We start from the raw sequence: 24,488 nt of genomic DNA, 5'->3' as shown, positions 1-24,488 counted from the left end.
CCCAGGGCCCCTCCTCTCCCCCTGTGCTGGATCAGTATACCAGCCTACCACGTCTGCCTTCTCTTCAGCCTTCAGTGCTTGTCTTTTCAGGACTTACTTTACTTATCACAGTGTCCTCCAGCCTCAGCCACACTGTAGCACAGACCAGCTCTTTCTTCCTTTTTAAGACTGAATAATATTTCTGATTTAACTTTTGAACACAACCACATGTCTTCTAAGTTAAAATCATTTACTTTATTGTTTGGCTTTTCTTCCTACAGCTTTTATAAAGTGCGCCCCTCATTTTCCTGAAAGAGGATGCTAACATTTTTTTCTAAAAATTTCTCCAAATTTCAGAACGCAATCACTACCATAATAATAAATTATAGCTCCATTTTCCTAGAAGTTCTTAATTTTTTGTTTTGGATCCTTTATATTCCTAAAGGCTGAGACACCCTAATGTCTTCACGGGTTCCATCTACCAGTATTTATTATGTAAAAACCTAATAGTACAAAACAAGCAAACAAAAACCCAACAACTTCCCTGATATAGCTGTCTCTTGTGAGGCTATGCCAGTGCCTGGCAAACACAGAAGTGGATGCTCACAGTCAGCTATTGGATGGATCACAGGGCCCCCAATGGAGGAGCTAGAGAAAGTACCCAAGGAGCCAAAGGGATCTGCAACCCTATAGGTGGAACAACAATATGAACGAACCAGTACACCCAGAGCTCATGTCTCTAGCAGCATGTGTAGCAGAAGATGGCCTAGTTGGTCATCATTGGGAAGAGAGGCCCCTTGGTCTTGCAAACTTTATATGCCTCAGTACAGGGGAACCCCAGGGCCAAGAAGTGGGAGTGGGTGGGTGGGGGAGTGGGTGGGAGGTGGGGAGGGTATAGGGGACTTTTGGGATAACATTTGAAATGTAAATGAAGTAAATACCTAATAAAAAATTGGAAAAAAATCCCAACAACCTAAAGATAGTTACTCATCCCTCTGTCAATAACAATAAGCCAATCATATGTCAACATAACATTTTTATAAAATAAAATAAGTAGAACCATACTACTCAGCTATTAAAAAGAATGAATTTGTGAAATTCCTAGGCAAATGGTTGGACCTGGAGGGCATCATCCTGAGTGAGGTAACACAATCACAAAAGAACTCAAATGATATGTACTCACTGATAAGTGGATATTAGCCCAGAAACTTAGTATAGCGAGATATAAGGTACAATTTGCAAAACACATGAAACTGAAGAAGAACGAAGACCAAAGTGTGGACACTTTGCCCCTTCTTAGAATTGGAAACAATCACCCATGGAAGGAGTTACAGAGACAAAGTTTGGAGCTGAGACAAAAGGATGGACCATCTAGAGACTGCCATATCCAGGGATCCATCCCATAATTAGCCTCCAAATGATGACACCATTGCATACACTAGCAAGCATTTGTTGCAAGGACCGTGATATAGCTGTCTCTTGTGAGACTAGGCTGGGACCTAGCAAACACAGAAGTGGATGCTCACAGTCAACTATTGGATGGATCACAAGGCCCCCAATGGAGGAGCTAGAGAAAGTATCCAAGGAGCTAAAGAGATCTGCAACCCTGTAGGTGCAACATTATGAACTAACCAGTACCCCGGAGCTCTTGACTCTAGCTGCATATGTATCAAAAGATGGCCTAGTTGGCCATCACTGGAAAGAGAGGCCCATTGGACAGGCAAACTTTATATGCCCCAGTACAGGGGAACGCCAGGGCCAAAAAATGGGAATGGGTGGGTAGGGGAGTGTGGGGGGGGGACTTTTGGGATAGCATTGGAAATATAATTGAGGAAAATACGTAATAAAAAAAAAGAGAGAAAAAAAATAAGTAGAACCTGTAAGACAATGGAGTTCGATGCACAGGACCTTCCATGACAGAGGTAGTGAAATGATGACCACAGATTTTCCTTTGACCCATACACACATGCTCTAGCACATTTGTGCTCATGTGCACACACATACACACAATACATACATAAACAGAACTTAATTTTTTAAATTAAAAATGTGTGTGGAAGAGCATAACAGCCTTGCCATTTTTAAGTGCCTCACTTAACAGAAGACAGCTGCTTCTGCACTGTGCTGCCACTGTCTTGGGGCCCTGTGAAGACCCCACTGGACCCCACTGCTTATCTATAGCACACAGACAATGCAGAAAGCAAGCCAGGGTTACTTTTCTTAGTTATAATAGCTTTGTCTTCGTAGATCTCTCTACAATCATTTAGTTTTTGCTTTAAAGAAAAATCAATTCTCAATACTACATTTATCATAAGGATGTGGCCCCTCTGTTGCCTTTAGCTTTTACAGATGTTTGGTGACACTAGGTAACTGTGTTGGAAGGATTAACAATGTCAACCTGCCAGTAAAGAGGAGATTAGCCTGTAGTGCCAGGCAGGGCATGCTGAAAGCCAATCATCTCTTTCTCACGGATAGTAGTAGGATCTGTTAAGCACTTCCTGTAATCCCTCCATAACATCCACACATGTACCTTTATAGAAAATTTATAGCCATTTTCTTCATTTATGAATGCTTCCTTAATTTTACTTTGTCCTCTTTTACTTTTCTTCTCAAAAGTAGAGATAAATTTTGAGGCTATATGTTTCTAAAATGTTTTTACTTGGCCCTTTCAGAGTCCTTCTAAAGTGATCCAACTTTATATAGACAAAGTATGAAATGTAATCCAATCTGCTCAAGTCCTTAAATGCTTACCAAATATATCAGCCTTGTGATATAATCTAGTATCAAAATGTATTTATTGCTCCTTTAAGTCTCTCAATGCTTAGTCAAAGATTTCTAGGCCAAGGTTAAATATCTGACTCCAGTCACAGTCTTTGGACATTTTGGGCATGGAAATTCCCCCAAGTAAATATCCTTGTAGAGTTAAAAGGCTGAAATTGTACTACTCTTTCAAGTTCTCTTAAAATTACATTTCTAATACCAAGCTACATTGATCTATTCGTTTTGAGTGAACACCAGAACTCTCAATCTAGACTGCACTCAAGCGGTTTATATCAACTACCACATCCTAGAACTAGTTACTATCTAGCTCATGGACATGTCATAACACCAAAAGTCTAAAGCCTTGTGCTTCAATTCCCAGAACTGCATCTGCTTTACTGAGTCAATACCCAATTCAATACTGTTCAAATACCCATGCCACTGACTATATTGGGATATTTGCTCATATCTTTCTATTAAACTTTATTTATATTTAACAAACAACAATTTTTCAAACCACTATTCTATACTGTTTGCCACATTCCTTACTATGTGGACATTTGCCTGTTGTAACAATTTATGAAACTTTTTCATCAAAACTCATTACAGGAATTGGTGAGGTTTTCTCTTAATTTACACCTAAGCCAGTGAAAATGTTTCCACTAGGAGGACGACACAATGTGCTGAACCCCTCCCTCAGATGTTTGCTAACAGGGTCATCTGCTGAGAAGGTTTGTAAACATGTTACACATTCCCTGTAGTAAGTGCATTTGTCTTTCAGGAAAGTGGTTGCTATGGAACAACTAGAGAAGTCATAGCAGCATAGAAAAGCCCATTTGGTAGAAAATGAAAGTGATAAAGTATGTTATGAGAGAAATGCAAAAAAGGCATAGGTGGGCAGGGCTGGTAACCAACCATCTCTTTTATGCACAAGGTTTAGGTACATGGGGGCAAACAGAGAAAAGATATGAGGGTCCAAAAAGCTTCATGTTGTCAACTGAGCACGAATAATAATTTAATAAAATAATAACAAAATACAATGTATTAATAGTTCGAAAAGTTTTGAAGACTTCCCTTGGTAGATACTATTCATGGATTCTAACAGTAGGTATGTTAATTAGCAAAATGTCCTCTTTGTTTCTCTGCCTTTGTTACAAAGCACTATCTGGCTGTGATGGCACATGACTTTAATTCCAGCCCTCAGAGAGCTGAGGCAGGAGGATCATAAAAGTTCAAGGCCAGCCTGGGCTATGTAGATCCTGCCTACCTCAACAACAAAAGGCCAGAAGAATGCTTTACTAACAAGTTTCTTATAGCAGGGCTTGTACAGTATAGTACAGTAAAAACTGAAGCTTAAAGCCAGGCGTGGTGGCGCATGCCTTTAATCCTAGCACTTGGGAGGCAGAGGCAAGCAGATTTCTGAGTTCGAGGCCAGCCTGGTCTACAAAGTGAGTTCCAGGACAGCCAGGGCTACACAGAGAAATCCTGTCTCGAAAAACCAAAAAAATAAAAAAAAACAAAAACAACAACAACAAAAAAACCCAAACCAAAACCAAAAAAACCCTGAAGCTTGAGTCAATGTTTCATAGAGAAGATTCCAAGTGTAACTGAGGCAAGTGTTTAGGAATAAGGTGGTGTGGCAATTATTGTTCTGACTTAAAAATTAGAAATATATAGGTTCTTAGCATTTAGCTAAGTTTAAGAAATAGTGTAGTGGTAACAAGGATGCCTTATATATTTTTTATATGTATGGTGTTTCCTTGTAATGTATGTACATGCACCCGTGTATAGGCAGTGATTAGCAAGGCCAGAAGGTGTTGGATCTTCTGGAACTGGAGTTACAGATGGCTATGAACTGCCAAGTGTGTGTGGAAACTAAACCCAGGTCTTCTGGCAGGAGCAGTGAGTGTTTGTTTGTTTGTTTGTTTGTTTGTTTTTAGATTTTCGAGACAGGGTTTCTCTGTATAGCCCTGGCTGTCCTGGAACTCACTCTGTAGACCAGGCTGGCCTCGAACTCAGAAATCTGCCTGTGAATGCTCTTAATCACCGAGCCATCCCTCCAAATCCTGAATGTTCTTTTACTACTGTATATGCTGTCACACACATCATAGTGTGCCTGAAGGAAACAGCATGTTGTTCTAGAACTATGAGCCCCTGGCAAGTAGAACTGCCATCAACACTGGGATGGGTGAAATGGTTAGCCATCAGGGTTCTAGGTACCACAACAAAGTAGTTGAGTGAATGAGATTCCAGAATGTTCTATATGCACACTTAAAGGAACTGAAGTGAACAAACACAATTGCCCAGTCTGCACCTATTTCTACAGTCCTCCACAGTAGATCTTGGGCCTTGTAACTCCCACCCCTAACTAACTTCAGCAGGAGTCTCTGCCTGGCTTCGGATGTTTCTCCCCACGGCCAAGGACTGCTTCAGGAGTGAAGAGTGTAACTAGAGCACTCTGGGGACTACGCCTAAGTGCAAGCTGTCTGGAGATGCTTCCTTTACACAGGTTCTTGTGCTTTGAGAGTTAGAGGAAGTGCTTTTCTGGACACTGTCATGTCTGAAGGTGAACAGTGCAGGTATTTACTGGTAGCTGATGAGTGAAGACAGGACTGCCTCAGAAGAGTACAAGGCACTTTGAGAAGAATTGAAAACTAATCTGAAATTTCTAGTCCTAATTGATTTAATTATCTGACAATTCAAATGATACTCCAAGTGTTTTATGGTATAATGGAATATATTTGGAAAGTTATTAAAATATCAATCATCTCAAAGACACTGGCCAGAAAAACCCATGCATATGCACAGCACTTAATATTTGAGTTTAGTTAATACACAAATTTAATATACAGAAGTTCAAAAATTACCTTTCAACAGATGATTTAGGTCCATTGTGTCATGTAAGACTTTTTGTTTAGATCTACGGTCTAGATTTGCATCTAACACTGAAGATTTTGGAGCAAAACTCTGTCCATGCTTTTCTTTCCTTTTGGCTGATTTCACACATCTTGAATCATTCTTTAAAGCCTCTGCATCCTCATATACATCCCGGCTCACATTTTCTTGTTTTTTAACTTTTACTTTTTGATCAGGCGGTTGGCCCAACTCAAGCGACTGGGCAGGGCTGACATCTGGAGTTGACAAAGGAGTTATGTCTGGTACATTGCCTTCGGACTCATGATAGTCACCAGTCTTTTGTTTAGTGCTGGAAGGCTGTGCACTTGATTTTCTTCCTGACTTACACCTCTGTTTTGGTGATGAGGGGGTTACACTAGAAACACACTTCCCTGATGAGTGTGACTCAGATCTCCTTTGCCTGTCAGACCCCATATCTGAGCAGTCTGAGTTTGATCTTGAAGATGAGGAAGACAAGGAGGAGGAGGAATACTTCTTACTCACGTTTTTTTTTAAGTTGCTAGAGGGCTTGGCTGACTTAGACCTCACGTACTTCTTCCCATCGTCGCTGCTTTCCTCCCCATCCGTGTAGTAATCGTCCTCACCTTTCACAATCTTAGGAATTCTATCTGGAACGGGCAAGTTTAATTTATGTCCTTTTGTGGCATCACACGATTTTTTTGATCGTGAAGAAGTCAACACTGAGGAACTTCGTGCTTGTGTAGGATCATTTTCTATATGTTGTTCCTTTGAAGAAAAGTTTGCTTTCCTTTCATTTCCTTTCTGAGTAAGGTAATTTTCTGTTGTTTGTAGCCCAAGTTTCAAGTTCACATTTTCTGTGTTATTATCTATTTTCTCCTTAAGATGATCATTTTGTACTCCAAATTTCAAGTTTACATTTTTGGTGTCCTTATTTATTCCTTCCTTAAGGTCATCATCATTTTGCTTGTCAAAAATGGAATTACTTTCACATTTCTTTGCATCTTCAAAATCACTGTCAAAGAAAGAGTGGTCTACTTCACCTTCTGAGATATCTCCAAACCGATCCATGACGCCAAAAGTGTATCTGAAAAGGGGAAAGTACAATTATCAGACCGGAGTAACTTCCAAATACTTGTCATTTTTATTTCTCCCAAAAAAGAAATGTTGTAGTACAACAAACAAACAAACAAACAAACAAACACTATTAAAAAGTAAACCAAGTTTGTGAAGTCATGATGGAGTTCCAGGGATATCAAATTATACAACAGTCTCAGAGTTCACCAGGGCAGGCATATCGCAGAATCCAAAGGAAAGTCTCCCTTCTGTACAGTACAATTAAGAGTTTCAAAGAAGAAAAAAATAAATGGCTAAAAGCCATTTATTGTCAGTATAATAAAATAGCAAAATAAAAAAAGGAAAGCTTTATTTTAGCTCATGATTTGATCCTCCATGGCCAGAAGGGTGTGGCTGAGCCAGGCTGGTTAACTCACAGCAGCCAAGCAGCAGAGCAAAGGTGCAAGACAGGCCGTTCAGTGGCACTCCCTCCCAGCCAGTCATATATTCCTTCTCTAATTCCCACCACTAACCCAATGACTATCATTAGGTTAAGGCCCTGACTTAACTGTCCCTGAAATTTCCTTAGACACACGCATGTATGCTTTGTTAATCTCTCCCAGGTATCTTTCAACCATCCATATCAAAATAAGATTAATAATCACCGCTGATATTAAAACTTCACAGAATCTACAGGTAAGCCATACAATCACTGATTTTTCTAGGACAAATAATGGAATCAGCCAGTGAGCTTCGGCATTGTACTTCTCGCTAGCCATCCTGTTCTGTTCTTTTACTGCACATGGAGAGCTGTGACTGCGAGTCATTCTTGCCCATCCTTTCTCACTGAGCAGCAGAAAGCCCAAGATGCATAACAGGCAATACAACTGTTTCCCTCTTTTAGTAATCTCCAGAAATGCCCTCACAATTACACTCCAGGTACTTATTTACCCAGTCAGATTGATTCTCAAGGTTAACCATCTCAAAGTTTAAAAGGCCTGACACTGTACAAATTAAAAAAAACAAAGTGCATATATAAATGAAAATGTCTGCAAGAGCTCCTAAGTCCACAATGACATTCAAAGGAACATATGTTATGCTGAAGAACGCGTACACAAACATTTCCATAATGAATATGTAGCCAATGAGGCAAGGCTGCTTACTTACTGTGTTACAGTAAGTTCAGCACAGTAACTGGGCGCTAGACGATTATGTAATGTATATCCTACAGAAGCCAGGGCACACTGAATATATTCTTATTTACTGTTAAGAGGCCCTACAGCCCAAGGGAAGACATGAAAATAAGTATGGATATGATTTAAGAGTAATAAAACCTTTATCAATAACAATGTAAGAGTTAGTAAGGATGTATTCACACATTTTTATCACCAAAGTAACTTTTTCTGTCTTTAAGGTCTTGAAGCCTTCATACATATTAGAATTAAATTTTGATTTTTGCTTTGTTGAGACATGATCTCACTATGTGGCCTTGGCTATTCTGGAACTTGTTATGTAGACCAGGCTGGCCTCAAATTCGTAGACTGGCCTGTCTTAGCCGCAGGAAGCTGGGATTAAAGGCATGCACTACCATGCCGAGCTACACATGAATTCATTTATTTATAATTTGCACTGTTGAGGATTATAAGCTCTCTACCACTAAGCTACACTTCCTGCCCTTAGACCTGTAAAATGTTGCCTGAACCTATCTTTAAATGCTGAAGGGAATCTGACTAAATATGTAATTTTATAAGAAAGTACTTAGGATGGTTTCCTTGCTAGACTTACAGGTATACTTTGTTAGGTATATTTGAAATAGTTAAACATGAAATATAATTTAAAATTATGATGACAAACAGGCTCACAAATATCATATATAATATCCAGGAAATTTAATATTTTATAAGGTAGGTAAAGATTAATAAAAGTACATATTAGTTAAATATTTAACACAAATCTAGATCCAAACAGAGGCATACATCATTGAGCAGCAGTATGGTGTGAAATTCATACCTCCATTAAAATTCAAGATGTTAGCTTCTGGCTGTTAACATAGATTAATGCCTTCTTTCAAATTAAAAATCTGAAGTGTCAGAGGGGGACTGGGACTATAATTTAGAGGTGGAGATCTTGATCTCTAGCAAACAAGGTGATGGAATCTCCTCAAATAATAATAATAATAATAATAATAATAATATAATTATAATAATTTAGTGTAATTTTAGTGTAATTTTAGCTATCATAATATCTAGATAGATATCAAAGTCTACTCTTTCAAGTAATTTATAAAACTAATATTTAATTATTAATAATTAATTTTAAAAGATAAAGAATCCTCTTTATTTCTTATCAAAACAATTAACAGCAAATATAGATTATATATATATACACATACATACACACACACATATATGCTATCTTTTTGAATATATCTTTCATTGGGACTCTGAAGCACTCCTACTGTCCTTCTCCAGAAAGAGGGTAAAACAGACTTAACCAAAGACCAAAATCTTTATTATGTAATTTACTTGAAGTTTGTAGATCTGCTATAGTTAATATATATGGATGAAAAAGATACATATATAGTTATCTGTATTGGATTAAGAATAACATACAGATTTAAATAAGTTGAGGGGAGACAAAAGTTGACTTGCTAGAAGAGATGCCACTGCATTTTAACATTTCCCATTGCTATGACAACTACAATGTACAATATAAGTGAAAATATGCTTCATGTATGAAGAAGGATGAACTGAACCAGGCGTACCCAGGCATAAAGCTTGGCTTCACACATTCTGGTCTGTGATCCAGGGACATGTACAAGAATGCGTATATTAAGCTCTGTAACAGCAACGAGTTACAAACATCCTCTCCTAATGTCTAAGAAGAAATGGATAAGTAAAATAGTATCAAGATCTGATAAAAAGGATACATTGAGATCTATAAAGAAATAGTGTTGAATTAAAAATCAGGACTAAATGAGCAACAATAAATAACAGGAAACTATGTGGTAGTCTTCAGTAGGCACACACATAAAGACAAAGCCATAGACGATAGGTAGGAAGAGCATACATTAAACATCTATGAGTCTAAATGCAGGAAGAAAAGGAGGGGACAAAACTGAGGAAAGGCCAGTTAGGGCAGGATCCCCAGAATATTAGATAGCATTCTAGCCACTCACGTTAAAAAAAAAGTCAAAATACTCACTGAACAAATGGCAGGGACCTTTATAACCCAATTAGCTCCCCCTCCTTAAATGGTTTTTGTTTTGTTTTGTTTTGTTTTTGTAAGATAACTTATTGCTTATTGAAAACAATAAAGGCCTGAAATTACAGTTGGCTGTTTCCCTCCTCTATCATTTCTGGCTAATAACTTTGCAATTATAATGGTTTTTATGTTTCCTTAAATTTCAAAAGAACAGTTTGAAAGCACAACCTCAAGTATTATAATAAACCACATGTCATAGCTCAATGTAAGATAAATTCAGTAGGCCATGCTAATCTTTAAAGCACAGCAGTATAAAAATTGAAAAGTGCATGCCACATTTGAAGTAATGTTTCATGAAATTTATTTCTATCTTTATATATATTCCATATAGTAGTACTTGATATAAAACTTGTTTCTTACTGGGGGGGGTCTCATCAATGAGTTTGAAATGTCACTGATCTATGGAAATTCCAAATTGTTACTAAATGGTAATATAAGAGAAATGGATGGAAATTTAAATTGAGTAGTCCTGGAGTTTCAAGTGTTAAGGGCAATATTATCTCATCTAGGATAAGTACTTCCCAAATGGATAGACCCAGCACTAAATCAACCTAAAAATACATTGTACGAGCTCTAACGTAAATCTCTTGAAATTGAAGAATTTCATACTAGACAAAAAAAAAAATCACTAAATGATGAGATAGTTTGCAGAATCGTAGCCATAACCGAAAAGTCAGTTTAGGACCACTGAGATCACTGGGTCAGTAATGGTGCTTGCTACCAAGCCTGCCAGCCTGAGTTTGGTTCCTGGGACTTACAGGATGGAACAGGAGAACTAAGCCCTGGTCCTCCCAACCTCCACAAGTACTAATGAGTGTGTCCCCCAATAAGTTTATTAAAGAAAAAAGCAGTCATCATCGTAACAGAAGTTATTAATGGTTTGCTCAGAAACAGTAGTACATCTTGACTAACAGACATGTGACATCTTACTGAAGTGTATGCTTAGGTTTATTCAGAAGTAGGTTGGGTGAGATAGAAAAGCTTAAATAGTTCCAGTGCTCCAGTTGGGGGGAGGAGAGGGCGCTGGCGTGTGTTTGTAAACATGGTGCTGAGGTGGTGGATCCTTAAGGACTTGCTGGCCAGCCAGTCTTCTACTTGGTGAGTTCTAGGCCAAACAAGGCCATTTCTCAAAAGAGACGGTGAATGGCACCGGATGAAGGACACAGGAAATTGTACTGTGGTCTTCCACACTGATGCTGTCTCGTCTAATTAGTTTCTAGGGGTCCAAGAGCAGAACGGGAAGAGATTTGTCTAAAACTTTGCCTACGGGAGTCTCCTCACGAGACTGGCTAGCGTTGGACCCCTTATAGCGTGTGCTTATAAATCAACTACTAGTGAAGCCAAATTAAGAGGATCACCTGAGCTCTGGAGAAAGATGGAGAGAGGAGAGGATGGGGCGAGGAGGAGGTGGAGGTATAGCCACTCTTACCAGACTGGGCGCTCCAGAGGTCTTTCTTGTTCACCTTTATACATCCAGTGTCTAGAAAAAGACCTACAACAGTTGGGTTTATCCCACAAAGAGGTCTGGAGATTTAAGGCTCAGCCCAGGTTCTTACTCTGCCTCCTATGTAAACAGAATAAAACCATCATGTTTCCAGCGTATTTTGATAATGTCCCTCTCTCCGCTGGAGAGGTGGCCCACTGCCTAGTGTATGTCAAATTTCTGGTGTTTATAGTCAGAATTTCTATTGGGCAAGAGTGGCTGTACACACACAAACTTAAGTTCCAGGAAAACTTAGCGGACGATCTCCCTCATTAACGATTCTTTTGCCAAAATTTACATCAAGGTTGCTTCTAATTCAACTTACATTCGGGAATAGGCAAGAAAAATTGTAGCTTTATAGGATCGTTAAGATTATCTTACAACACACGGGAGAAGGATAAAAATCAAAGGATGGTTCATGAGACTCTAACAACCCTCTGGTGGATCGAGCCAGGTTGCTGTCAAAGCTACCTGGAAGTTACTTGGAGAGTGATGTTTTAGCTTATGCAGAACTAGCAGTAGAAATAACAGCGCTTTCCCAATACACCAGAAAGAATACTCGAATAACCTGTCATTAAAAACGGCATTTTGTACATTTGAGATAAGTCCTTATCTGTCGATATGGACACAATAGGGCACCAAATTAAGCATACAAAAATCTTGGCTCAAACTGAACACCTGGTTTTCAGGAGTCTGGGGCTTCTTCCAGGACCCCAGTCGGTTGCCTCTTCACACTCAGTGCCTCAGAGCTGTGGGTTCGGGTTCAAGCGCCCGGAGAGGGGCAGCCGTGGGCTCGGACCCCGACTCCACGCCTCCTCTCGCGTCCTGCGGGCCGGGCTATCGTTTTTTTTTTTTTTTTTTTTTTTTTAATAGCGGTTACCACGTCGCTCGCCCTGCGGGCTAGCGAGGCCGAGGTGGCGGCGCCTAGGGCTGAGGACAGCCTGTGTCCCCCCCACCGTGGAGGCTCGGCGGTACCCACCCCGGGTGCTCGCCTCCGTCGGGCACTGAACCGGGGAAACGGACCCCGAACGCAGGGGAGGGCCGTCTCGCCCGCTGGAGACCGACCGGATGCGGAAGCCCGAGCGCCGCTCACCTGCGAACTGTGGCCGCCACGGACTCTTGCGCCCCGCGGAGCGTTCGGGTTCTCGCTCGCTCTGCGCACGCGCAGCCACACCTCCACCGTTCTCCCTCCCCCGCGGTAGAAGCTAACGGAGACCGGCGCACGCCTGAGCGCGGGCGGAAGCTCCGGGGGTTGGACTCAGCGGAAGGGGAAAGGCGGGGCGAGCGCGGAGCCGAGTCTCTGCCGGCGAGGGTGAGGGCTGCGCTCCTGTCGTCCGTAGTTCCGGGAGACCCGGTCAAAGTGATCAGGCCGGCGCTGCAGGGGCGACAGCTTCTCGGCAGGACCTCGCGAGGTCTCGGAGGCTCATGGAAAGGAGGCCACCAAGGCCTCCCTGTTGTCCAGGGCATCACCTGCTCGCCTACCCACGACGCTGCGGTAGGTCTAGACGTCCGGGATGGTTTCCTAAAAAGACGCTGTAATCTTGTAATTCTGTAACAAGATGACAATAATAAAAATGGAGGACGACTGTGTGTTTTGTTCGATTTTATTTCAGCAAAACGCTGTTTACACGAACCAGTCCTGGTGGCGGATGCCATTGGTCTCAGCACTTGGGAGTAGAGGGAGAGGAATCCCTGTGTTCTACATAGTGACTTCCAGGCCAGCCAGGGCTATATCGTGAGGCCCGTGTCAAAGGAGGAAAAAATTTCAAATTCAAGCATAGTTAATATGCACCGGGGCAGGTAACCCATAAAGGATGGCCCTTCTGATGGTGAAGGTCCACTTTAAGCAATATAAAAAATGATCTCTATAGACGGTTGAGTGCCTTAATTTCTTGTTGACACATCTAAGGGTCAGGAATGGCAGTACACTCCTGATCTCTATCCTCTAATCACCAGAGTACACGAATATGTTACTTTATCTGGCACAAGAATTTAGCTGATGCAATTAAATTTACATTATCCAGGAGCTCATTGTGTAATCAGCCACTATAAATCCCTATAAAAGGGAGAGGCAAAAGCTTCCAAGCCAGTTAGTTGTAGGAGCTGGGACACAAAATAGTTGAGTGATGTGTGGAAGAGTCAATGAGCCAAAGAATGCATGCATCTCTGGAAGACTGAAAAGAGGGGAGAAGTGGCTTCTACCCCGAAAGAACTCAAATATGCCTGGATTTTAGATTTCTGACCTCCACAGCTCCCTAATCCAAATCAATGAGTTGTTTTATACATCTAACTTTGTAGTAATTTGTTACAGCCATAATAAGTTCTCAGCACTTAAATAAAGGTACTAAGGAAGCAAGCACAAACTTAACATTATATCCTAGGGACTACGAGTGTATTGTTTGTCAGAGCCATGACAGAATAGCTAACACAGTGAGGAAAGATGTGTTGACTCACATTTTGAGAGGGTTCAGTCCTTCATGGCACTACAGAGCAGCAGTTTGTGGAATTATAAGACTGGAGAATCTGGCCTACAGGAAGAGGCCAGGGCAAGGTATAATGCTAGAGATACCTCTAGTGACCTTCTTCCACCTAGGCGCCACCTCCTCCCTATCACCACCTGCTAATAATGCCAGCATATTATGAATCCATCAAGGGTCACTTCATTGATGAGATCAGAGCCCACATGATGTCTCTGGAAATGCCCTCCAGACACACCCAGAGGTGAGCTTCACTAAGTGTCTAGGTGTCTAATCGTGTGTGTGTGTGTGTGTGTGTGTGTGTGATCACAACCACAGCCATCAGACTCAAGAAAGGACTCTTATTTTGAACAATATATTTTATATTTTTGGGGTCCTGATTATTAACAAAGAGAAACTTTTTTTCTTCATTTTGTTGGCTCAAAGACAGTATTTCACTTAATTTTTAACTAATGAAAAAATATTCTGTCAGGGTAGATATAAAGTGTTTGAGTAGACATTTCTCCAAAGAAGATACAAATAGCCAACAACACAAGAAAACACAGGGACTTCACTAAAAATGATTTGAACGAAAATAACCTCTATATGCATGTATTTGAATACTTGGTCCTCAGTTGGTGGAACTGTTTGGGAAGGAGTAAGGTGTGCCTTGTTGGAAGTGTGGCACTAGGGGTGAGCTTTGGCAAAGATCTCAAAAGCCTTCTACTGCTCTGCCTCCTGCTTTTGGATTAAGAAGGGAGTTGTCATCTGTCCCTGCTGCCATGCCATGCCTTTGCACTGCTATCATGGACTCTGACCCTCTGAAACTGGGAACCCAACTAATTGCTCTATTTTATAAGTTGCCTTGGTCACGTTGCTTTGACACAGCAATAAAAAAGTCGCTTAAGACACTACCCATTAAGGAACTGCATATCAAAATCTGTGAAGGCCTTTGAGATGATCGTGTCTGGTAGGTAAATGTGCTTGCCAGATGACTAGAATTAGATCCCAGAACACAAGAAAACATTCAAGGCCACGGAGACAGCACAACTGGTACAAAGTAATTCCAAAGGCAACCTGACAACCTGAATAGAACTTCTAGATTCCACAGTGGAAGTAAAAAACTGGCTACAACCTCACAACTTTTCTATGACACACCTGTGCTCACAAAGTTACCCTAGAACCACAGCTTCACTGTGGTACTTTGCTCTGTACCTGCACACCAAGCATACAAAGTCAGACAATGAGGTTCATTTTAGCCCCACTTGGAGAGTTACCATTTTAGAAGTAGCTGTTGCAAAAACTAGAAATAGACAACAAGATGGATAAGACTCAAAGAAATTGGAAGCCTTTTGCACAGTTGATACATAAGACAGCAGGATAGGAAATTATGGTATTTTCTTGAAAATAGTAAATAGAATTATATGAACTAGCAATTACATTTCAGGATATATGCTCAAAAGAATTCAAAGCAGCATCTTGGATATTTGTACATCTAGATTCATAGCATTGTTATTTATAATACTCAAAATATAAAAACAACCTGAGTCTATGAACATAAAATGTTGATACAGGCACTTGCATACACAGTGAAATTTTACCCAATCACGAAAAGGAACGAAATCCTAATACATGAAAGTTTAAGAAATGATGCTAAATGAAGAAAGCTAGTCAGAAAAGACAAATACATGATTCCATGTCTAAGAGGCTTAGAATAATGTAATTCATGCGAAGCGGTTCTGGGGAGGAGAATGGCAAGTTGTTTGATGGCAGAGCTTCTGTCCAGTTGCCTGGTAGAAAAAGTTTTGGACATGGTAGCGTAAGTTCTTTGGTGGCAGAGTATCTATGCAATTGCCTGCTAGAGGAATTCTGGAAATGGATAATGATTGTTACACAACATGAATGTATTTACTACTACACTGTGAAAATGGTTACTATGGTAAAATTTCAGTTTTGTGTATTTTACAATAAAAGCAATTGACTTTTTAAAAAAATATTTATTTATTATATGTAAGTACACTGTAGCTGTCTTCAGACACTCCAGAAGAGGACATCAGATTTTGTTACAGATGGTTGTGAGACACCATGTGGTTGCTGGGATTTGAACTCAGGACCTTTGGAAGAGCAATCGGCACTCTTAACCGCTGAGCCATCTCACCAGCCCCCAGTAATTGACTTTTAATAACGATTCTCTTGAAGACTGAATTTTTTTTTTTAAGTCTTGATTCATTATTGTCCTTCAGCCTGGTTACAACAAATGCTATAGCGTATCTTCTCTCTCACAGTTCAGGAGAAAGGAAAATCAGTTCAAGGTGGCAACAGGTAAGGCACCTTGATTCCTGGTCCAGAGATGGCCTTTCTCTGTGTCGGTGTAAGAGTCAAGGCAGGGGTCTTGGCTTTGTAACTTTAATTATCTTCAAACCTTATTTTTAATGATGGTTCTCAAACACTTTAACCTCCCTTTAGCCCACCACGCACCAGAGGGAGTAGAGAAGAAAGGATATGGGGGAAATGGGCCTGTTTAGAAATGGTTCTCTGCAGCAAATCCTGTCTGTGTTGTCTGGAAATTGGCAGTTCAGTTCACAGGTCAGCAGTAGTGAAAGATCCTGACAGAATGTAAAAGGTCACAGAAGGCCTGAAATTGGCAAAATAGATTTCATTGCTAGCAGAACTAGCTTCACTGATTTAGAAAAATAGAGGTGCACAATGCTCTGGCTGCTCCTAGAACCTGTGTGTCTGCCAATGTTTTGACCGTTCCTTGAACCCATGTGTGTGCCCATTGATGAAGCCCATTGCCAGGTGTTTGTGATATTGGTTGCTGGGGGAAGAGTAGGAAAATCTCCCCAGCAACCACAGCCGGGGCCAATCCGGAGTTGCTGTACCTGCACCAGACTCTTTCCTTGTACCCCTCCCATATCCATTTCTTGAGAAATCATTTTAGAATAGACATTGTTTAGATCTGGAAATCCCCTACTGCCCCTTTCTCCTTTCCTCACTGAAGACCTATTAAAAACTGGGACCCCTTTCCCCTCGTATCCCCTGCGTGGGATACGAGTCGTCCCCAGAGCTCTGGCTTTCCCCGAATAAAGCCTCGTGTGGTTTGCATCAAGTTTGGTCTCTCGTAAGTTCTTGGGGGTCTGCTATTATCCCAAGACTTGAGTGAGGGTCTCTCTTCGGAGATCTTTCATTGGAGGCTCGTCCCAGGATTGGTGCGACCACCCACGTCTCCGAAGACCCACTTGGAAGTGAGATTTCTTGTCTAAAAATATTTCTGTGAGCTGGTGAGGTTCGGTGCTTGAATTTGCAGCCGCGATGGAGACCCATGCCTCGAGATGAGGCATGGAGTGTGAACAGCAGATGTGCTGGAATCACTGGCTGCCCGCTCTGGGGGACACCCCAGAGTGAGGGGAAGGACTTCAGGAGTCCCTCTGGGGCGGGAAGTGAAGAGTCAGTAGTCTTCCTAGATTGGAAGACTTACACAGTTCCCCGACTTTTTTTGCATTTCTGAGTTGGTTTTGTCCTTTAGAAGATGGGCATTTGTCTGTGTGTGTGTGTGTGTGTTTTGTGTTTGTTTTGTGTTTTCTGTGGTTTGGATGATGGGACAGACTGTAAATGACCCGCCTAAGTTTGACTTTAGACCACTGGACTGAAGTTAGGTCAAGGGCCCATAATCTTTCAGTAGAAATTAAGAAAGGACCTTGGCAGACTTTTTGCGCCTCCGACTGGCCAGCTTTTGATGTAGGATGGCCACAGGAGGGGACTTTTAATTTGACTCTTATCTTTGAAGTTAAAGCCCTTGTTTTTCAGACCAGACCTGGGTCCTACCCGGATCAACATTACTATCTGGCAGGACCTAGTCCAGAATCCACCGTCATTCTCCAGCATAGGTCAGGCTCCTGAGCCCTGACTCTTCGAGAAACAAAAGCGAAACCAAAGGTTCCACCCGAAATGGAGCCTCCTCTTCAACCCACAGCATGTGTCTTGTTTCAACATGTACATCTGTCTCAGCTGACATCACTCTGCCAATCAGCCCGAGTCTATGGAAGCGGCAAGAAACTGCAGCACACTACCAGAAGTTGTTTGGTGCATTTCTCTAAGGAGACCCAACAAATGCAGCTCAACTACACGATGTAAGGTGGACCAATTAGCCAAGATGCCTTCATCACGTGTCCTTTCACATGCTTGCTTTAGCAGAACATCCTCTCACCTGTGTCTGCTTCAGCAAAATGTTCCTTCAGGAGTCGGCCTTAGTTCTCCACCTGTGTACACTTCAGGAAAACATTCCTTCATGCCCCAGCAAAACACCTTTCAACACAACACAAGACTCTCCAAAGAGCCCTTAAGTTTCCACTTCATGTCTTCTCCCCTTTCTTGAGGCAGGGTTTCATGGAGCTCAGGCTGTCTTCAAACTCACTGAGGATGGCCTTGAACTCCTGATCTTCCTCTTCTAATTCTAGGATTTCAGGCTTGCCCCACTACACCTGATTCATAGCGCCTTAAAAATTTTTAACCTTTATTATATTTATTTATTTATTTATTTATAGCCCTGGGTGTCCTGGAACTCACTCTGTAGACCAGGCTGGCCTCAAACTCAGAAAACTGCCTGCCTCTGCCTCCCAAGTGCTGGGATTAAAGGTGTGCGCCACTACTGCCCGGCTTTAACCTTTATTTTTATTTTATGTGTGTGGGTATTTTGCCTGGGTGCAGTGCCCAAGGAAGCCAGAAGAATGTGTTGAATTCCCTGGAACGTGAGTTACAGATGCCAGGTGGTATTGGAAATCTCATCCTGGACCTCTGGAAGAGCAGCCAGAACTCTTAACTGATGAGCCATCTCTATAGCTTTTTAAGAGACGCTAACATCACCCATACAGGCTGTGCCAATGCCCTTCCTGTAGTCACACCTTCCAATAGCTAATCACTGGTAATTGGATTTCAGCATAGGTTTTTGGAAGGAGACTTCAAACATCCAGACCATGGTGATCAATTTCTCTCTGTCCTCAAACAAATGTAGTGAAGTAGCACATAGAACATTCAAAAGTTTAACCCATATGCATTATTGGGATCATGAGATATCAAAGTCTTAATAACTTGTCAATTACTAATATTGGATATTAAAGGCCAGTTGAGTTTACAGTTATTTTTAGGTTTTATAACTTGAAATATTAGTGATTTAGCAAGAATTAAATTATATGGCTAGGATAGACTTCACAACTGGCAAACATAGATATCACCTATCTGTGTCCTCTGATGCCATCCTCAATAGGAAAGGACAGATGATAAGGATTATAGATGGGAACTAATATATTTTTAGTAACAAGTCACTAGACTCTACTGATCTGGATGATCTGATGATCCACCAAAAATTGATTAATGTATTTATTCAGCCAAATTGTGGTAGGTCATTGAAAGACTAAACAGATGAGTTATACTTACTAATAAACACACATCATGTATGGGGCAGGGGTGTGGGTGGTGGGATGGCTCAGGGGTAAGAATATTTGTATCTCTTCCAGAAGTCCTGAATTCAGTTCCCAGAACCCACATCTGGTGGTTTACAATGCCTTTATCTCCCTCCAGCTCCATGGGATCCAATGTCTCTTCTAGCCACTTAGAGTACTTCACAAAAACATAAACATTAAACGAAAAAAATCCCCACCCCCACCCCCACCCCCACACATGCACACTGCTCCTTGTTTTCTCCTGAGGGTATCAAAGGGGGAAAATACAAAAACAGCAAAAGCTATATACAAACAAACAAAGTTCAAATTTCAATCCCCAATACTGTCATGTGGAGTAGCCTAAGCTAATCTCTTGGAGGGTAGGAAGACAGTGCCTTTTGTGCTATGTGCCAGCTGGCTCCCTGTCCACTGGAGACCCAGACAGGAAGAGCAGAACTTGCACCTGAGCCTAGCCCATACCTGACATGTCTGACCTGTACTCCGCATTCATAGATGACTTATGCGGAGGTAGTTCATTATGCAAAGGCGAGTGACGTCATAGTCTCTGGATTTCAGTTTTAGGATAGACCTTTGACAACTATTTGTCCTGGTATGCACTGATTTCACTTTCAGTAATTTAAAATCTGTTTCTTTTTTAAAGATTAATGACTTTGGATAATTTTTCTTTTTTTCTTTTATTTAAAATAGATTCCTTTCTCCCATAATATATCCTGATTATGGTTTTCCTTCCCTCTACTCCTCCCAGGTCTTCCCCACCTTCCCTCCCATCTGGGTCCATTCCCTTTTGGTCTCCCAGTTGAAAAGAAGAGACTTCTAAGAGACAATAATAAAATACAACATAATCAAATATAATAAGACAAAAACTATCACATCAAAGTTGGGTAAGAGAAGGAAAAGAGCCCAACAGAAGGCACAAGAATCAAAGACCCATTCATTTGCTCATCAGGAATCCCATTAAAGTAGAAGCCATAATATATGTGCAGAGGACCTGGTGCAGACTCATGCAGGCCCTGTGCATGCCGCCTCAGTCTCTGTGAGTTCATATGAGCTCTGCTCATGTTGATTTAGAGGGCCTTGCTTTCTTGCAGTCCTCCATCCTGTCTGCTCTTACATTCTTTCTGGCTCCTCTTCTGAGGGAGTTCCCTGGGTTCTGAGAGGAGGGGTTTGATAGAGACATCCCATTTAGGCTGACTGTTCCAAAATCTCTCTGACTTTGCATAAGCTTTCAATATGAACATTTTTACTTACAAATATGGAACACCACTCACTATAATTTACATATGTTCTGAAATTGCATTGAGAGGTTCACCATCGTGTAAACATTGCCAATACATTCTTAGACAAAGACGAGTGATGTCCACCTGCTTTGTCTGGCATTTAAAAACGGCCATTTCTTCCTTATCTTCATTGGGAGTTCAGTCAGAAGCCACTCATTCCCACTTACATTTCTACAAGATGGTAAAGATTGCCTTAGGGCCTGTCAGAATGCACTAACAAAAATATATACGTGAGATTACTTTCATTTTTAATAGATTTTTAAAAAATTTATTATGACAGTACACTGTAGCTGTCTTCAGACACACCAGAAGAGGGCATCAGATCCCATTACAGATGGTTGTGAGCCACTATGCGAACTCAGAATCTCTGGAAGAGCAGTCAGTGCTCTTAACCGCTGAGCCATCTCTTAAGCGCCCAAGACATTATTTTTTAATTTTCTCTTTCAGCCCTTAAAGCTGATGGGACATGGGGGTTAGAGAGGTGGCTCAGCAGTCCAGAGCATTTGTTGCTTTTACAGATGACCCAGATTTGGTGCCCAGCACCTACACTGGGTGGCTTAAGTTCCCGGAGACTCGATGGCCTCCTCTGAACTCTGGCCTCGTGGCCACATACCAAGTGTACACACCTCCACTCAGGTCCACACACATACACATAAAATATATATAATAAACCTTCTCAAAGGAACTGTTAGGACCCTACAGTGACTACAGGAAAGGGATATTCCAACTCAGATTTAAGGGACTCCAGTTACAATGAGGCACTGATTTTGTGCCTCATTTTCTTCAATGCTTTCTGAGGTCAGTCACGCCCTTCTATCCCTTGGTGTTGCCTCACATCAGTGATCCTCCTGCCATACACACCAGAGCTGGCCTAGCAGTAAGAGAGTGTGTGCTCTGAGGCAGTTGTCAGACTGTGGGTGTGCACATCTCCAGCCCTGCATTACTCTTGGGAACCATACTTACTTCAGTTACAGAGTTGGCCTGCAGTAAACCTTAGGCCAGTTTCCCCTTGCTAATTACACTCACTCCGTTCATGCCAGGGCAACAAGTGTGCTTCTGTTCTCACAGAGCAACAACACTGGACATTCTAGAGCACGGCACACTGGTCTTAGACTCATGGGCTTATGAAACCCTGTTTTTGCTCCTTTGGAATGTGAAATGATAAAGCCATTGAGTTCTTCAGAAATGCTGTGGTACAGAAGTTAAGTGTTGAAACTGAAGGGAGTCTTATGTGGAGAGACACCAAATCCTAGTTCCAAGGTCTACTAGCTTTGCGATTGAGTCAAGTTCCTCTAGTGCCTCTATTTCTCCATCTGTCATCAGGCTCGACAGTATCTGTTGGGGTGGAGATGAAATGTCTAGAGCTTTTCTCTGTAATCACATTTGGTATGAGAAACTCATTATCTTCCTACGTTTTCTTAGCCCATATAAAAGAATGTGATGTTCTGTGAACACCAACTAATATTAAAAAGCGACAAGCTTGGGGTGGGAGAGATAGCTCCGTGGTGAAGAGCACTCAGTGGTCTTACAGCGGAGTCAGGTTCAGTTCCCAGCATCCACATGGTCACGCATAGCTGTTCCTACCTACAGTTCTGGGGACCCCATGTTCGTTTCTTGCTGAGAGCACCACATGCACACGGCACACAAACAAACACAGGCAAGCAAAGCGCTCGCATAAAATAAAATTTAAAAATCTTTTTAGAAATCCTTTTAGAAACATGAGAAACATACTTGTCTTTAAATAGTTATAAAAATAATTCACTTAAATACTACATTCTATTAGAATTAAATTTTAGGTATGCTTTTTAAATCTATGACTTCGTCTCCCACTTGAAATCCATATGCCATTGGGGAAATTTATTATGAAGACCTGGAATGAATACATGGGTGGATTGTTAATGTATACCTGTACCTTTTCTTGAATAATAACTTTTTTGTGTAATACTTTGTTTTAAGCAAGCAAGTAAGCAAGCACTTTATTCATGAGTATTGTGACTTTTTTCCTTTTTTTTGATGAAATGGCACAATACTTATTACAGATGGAACAACCCCTTTACAGAAAAAAACAAAACAAAACCAAAAACCCAGTGTAGCCACAATATATAACACTGCATTGTAACACCTATGTTACTTGTCTGCTACTCGGAGGGCACTACCCATCACCATATTAGCGAACACTGCAAACCTAGGCTGCACACCTTTGATTCCAGCACTCTGAAAGCAGAGGCAAGTAGATCTCTGGGGGGGTCCAGACTAGCCTGGTCCACATAGTGAGTTTCAGGATAGCCAGGTTTACACAGAGAGACCCTGTCACAAAACAAAATAGTACAAGTTAAAGAACCTGGACTTCTTCATCTCAGTGTCATGGGGGTGCTAGCTCCTTATCTGTCAAGCTTCTCTTATTTTCTTATTTCATTTTTTTTTTTTTTTTTGTCTTCTCTACTCTATCTCCTCTCCCAGTGTCTTCAGAAATCCTTCATTTCCATCATCCCTCTAAGACAGTCAACACCCTTTATGGGCTTTGGCAGCTCTGTTACAGTATTGAGCAGCATTTGGACATCTTTCATCTCAGCAAACATCGTCTGTAGACTACCGGCTGCAGTCAAGAGAGGAAAGGAAAATATGTTCTCTCAAAATTCTTTGAACCAGTTTCTTTTGCGTGGGTAACAGCTTTTGTACCGAGTAGTTGTTGGCAACAAAAACACAAAATCGGAGCCAAATCGATTGTGGCAGCTATGTACACTCTCTGGCACTGGGGAGTCTTTCCATAAGTAAGTGGGAACCACAGGCTTCGCTTGACTCCTCCAGGTTTGTCTTAGTCCCCTACCCTTGGGCAGTGGAGTGGGGTCCGTTGGAAGAAAGTAGTAAAAGAGAGGATCAGGGACAGTACGAGGTTAATCAGAGAGCTAGAGAACAAGGCTGGCGTCTGGTATGGGGCTGTAGGCAAGGCGAGGAGCGGAGAGACGAAAATAAGGGGGTACCTGAGCGGAGCTCAACGCAGGCTTCTGACACCTGCAGCAAAATTTTCCACGAACAGACGCGGTCCCCGGGGGGCGGGGGCGGGGCTCGGGAAGTAGCGGGGTCCACTGCGATTGGTCGCGCCCCTTTCCGGCCGCCCCCGCCCCGGGTGGGCGGGGCGACCCCGCCCCACTGTCACTCAGCCGCAGGTCCCGCCCCCGCCCCCGCGCGTCTCGAGCCCTTGGGGTTTCAGTCCCCCTCGCGGTCCCGCTACCTGGGCGCGCCCGGTCGGCGGGCAGCTGCGGGCCCGGCGCGGGGCGGCGGCACCGAGGCGGGAGGGGGGGCGCGGCGGTGTCTGTTGGAGCGGTTCCCGCTCAGGGCCGCCGGCGAGGGCATGAGCGCGGGCTGCCCTTGCCTCGCGAGCGGCGGCGGGAGCGGCGAGGCGGCGGGGCGCCGCGCACAGGCCACGGCCCGGGGCGGCGCCGGGGGGCTGCGGGCCGGGAGATGAGCCTGTCGCCAGCGGCCCAGGAAGCAGCATGCACCGCGATGCCACCGACAGCAGCGGCGCCCGCCGCGGCCCCACGTCCGCCGCAGACGCCTGCCGCGCTGCCCGGGGCTCCGCGGACCGGCCGCGGACGGCGGACGGCCCGGGCTGGGGCTGGCGGGGGCCCGCGGCCGTGGCCGCCCTGGCAGTGCTGGCGCTGTGCTGCCTGGTCCCAGGCTGGGGACCGGCGGCGGGCACGGGGCCGGGCGCCGTGCTGCTGCGCCTCAGCCTGTACCTGAGCTGCGCCGCGGCCGCCTTGCTGCTGGGGACACTGGTCTCGCTCGTCTGCTGGAGCCCGCGCGCCCAGCCGCCGGACTTCGTCTCTTCCTGGAGCCGGCTGGCGGCGACCGTCCGCTGTCCGCTGCGGGTGAGTACCGG

The 24,488-nt window shown here is 42.8% G+C and overlaps 2 protein-coding genes across 9 annotated transcripts in view; one reads left to right on the top strand and one right to left on the bottom strand.

Moving 5' to 3' along the window:
- Window positions 1-14,164, bottom strand: part of Cfap97 (cilia and flagella associated protein 97) — a 33,496-nt gene extending 19,332 nt beyond the window's left edge. The window contains exons 1-3 of one of the 7 annotated variants that reach the window (XM_030243726.1): window positions 13,871-14,164; window positions 12,510-12,965; window positions 5,607-6,700 (exon numbers count right to left, since the gene is read on the bottom strand). In XM_030243726.1, the coding sequence (XP_030099586.1) occupies window positions 5,607-6,700; window positions 12,510-12,883 (1,468 nt within the window). In that variant the 5' untranslated portion in view covers window positions 12,884-12,965; window positions 13,871-14,164. Of the gene's footprint in view, window positions 1-5,606; window positions 6,701-11,362; window positions 11,498-12,094; window positions 12,256-12,395; window positions 13,789-13,870 lie in introns of those variants that run through there. The other 6 variants (XM_006509478.4, XM_006509479.3, NM_001357216.1 and 3 more) reach the window with 6 other exon arrangements.
- A 9,653-nt stretch (window positions 14,165-23,817) lies between these two features.
- Snx25 (sorting nexin 25) overlaps window positions 23,818-24,488 on the top strand; it is a 119,181-nt gene continuing 118,510 nt past the window's right edge. For both annotated transcript variants that reach the window (NM_001372343.1, NM_001372342.1), the window contains exon 1: window positions 23,818-24,477. In NM_001372343.1, coding sequence (NP_001359272.1) covers window positions 24,103-24,477 — 375 coding nt within the window. In that variant the 5' untranslated portion in view covers window positions 23,818-24,102. The remainder of the gene's footprint in view (window positions 24,478-24,488) is intronic.

The sequence above is a fragment of the Mus musculus genome, chromosome 8 (assembly GCF_000001635.26).
Source record: "Mus musculus strain C57BL/6J chromosome 8, GRCm38.p6 C57BL/6J".
NCBI classification, from domain to species: Eukaryota; Metazoa; Chordata; class Mammalia; order Rodentia; family Muridae; genus Mus; species Mus musculus.
This window is presented reverse-complemented; position numbering and strand designations above follow the sequence as displayed.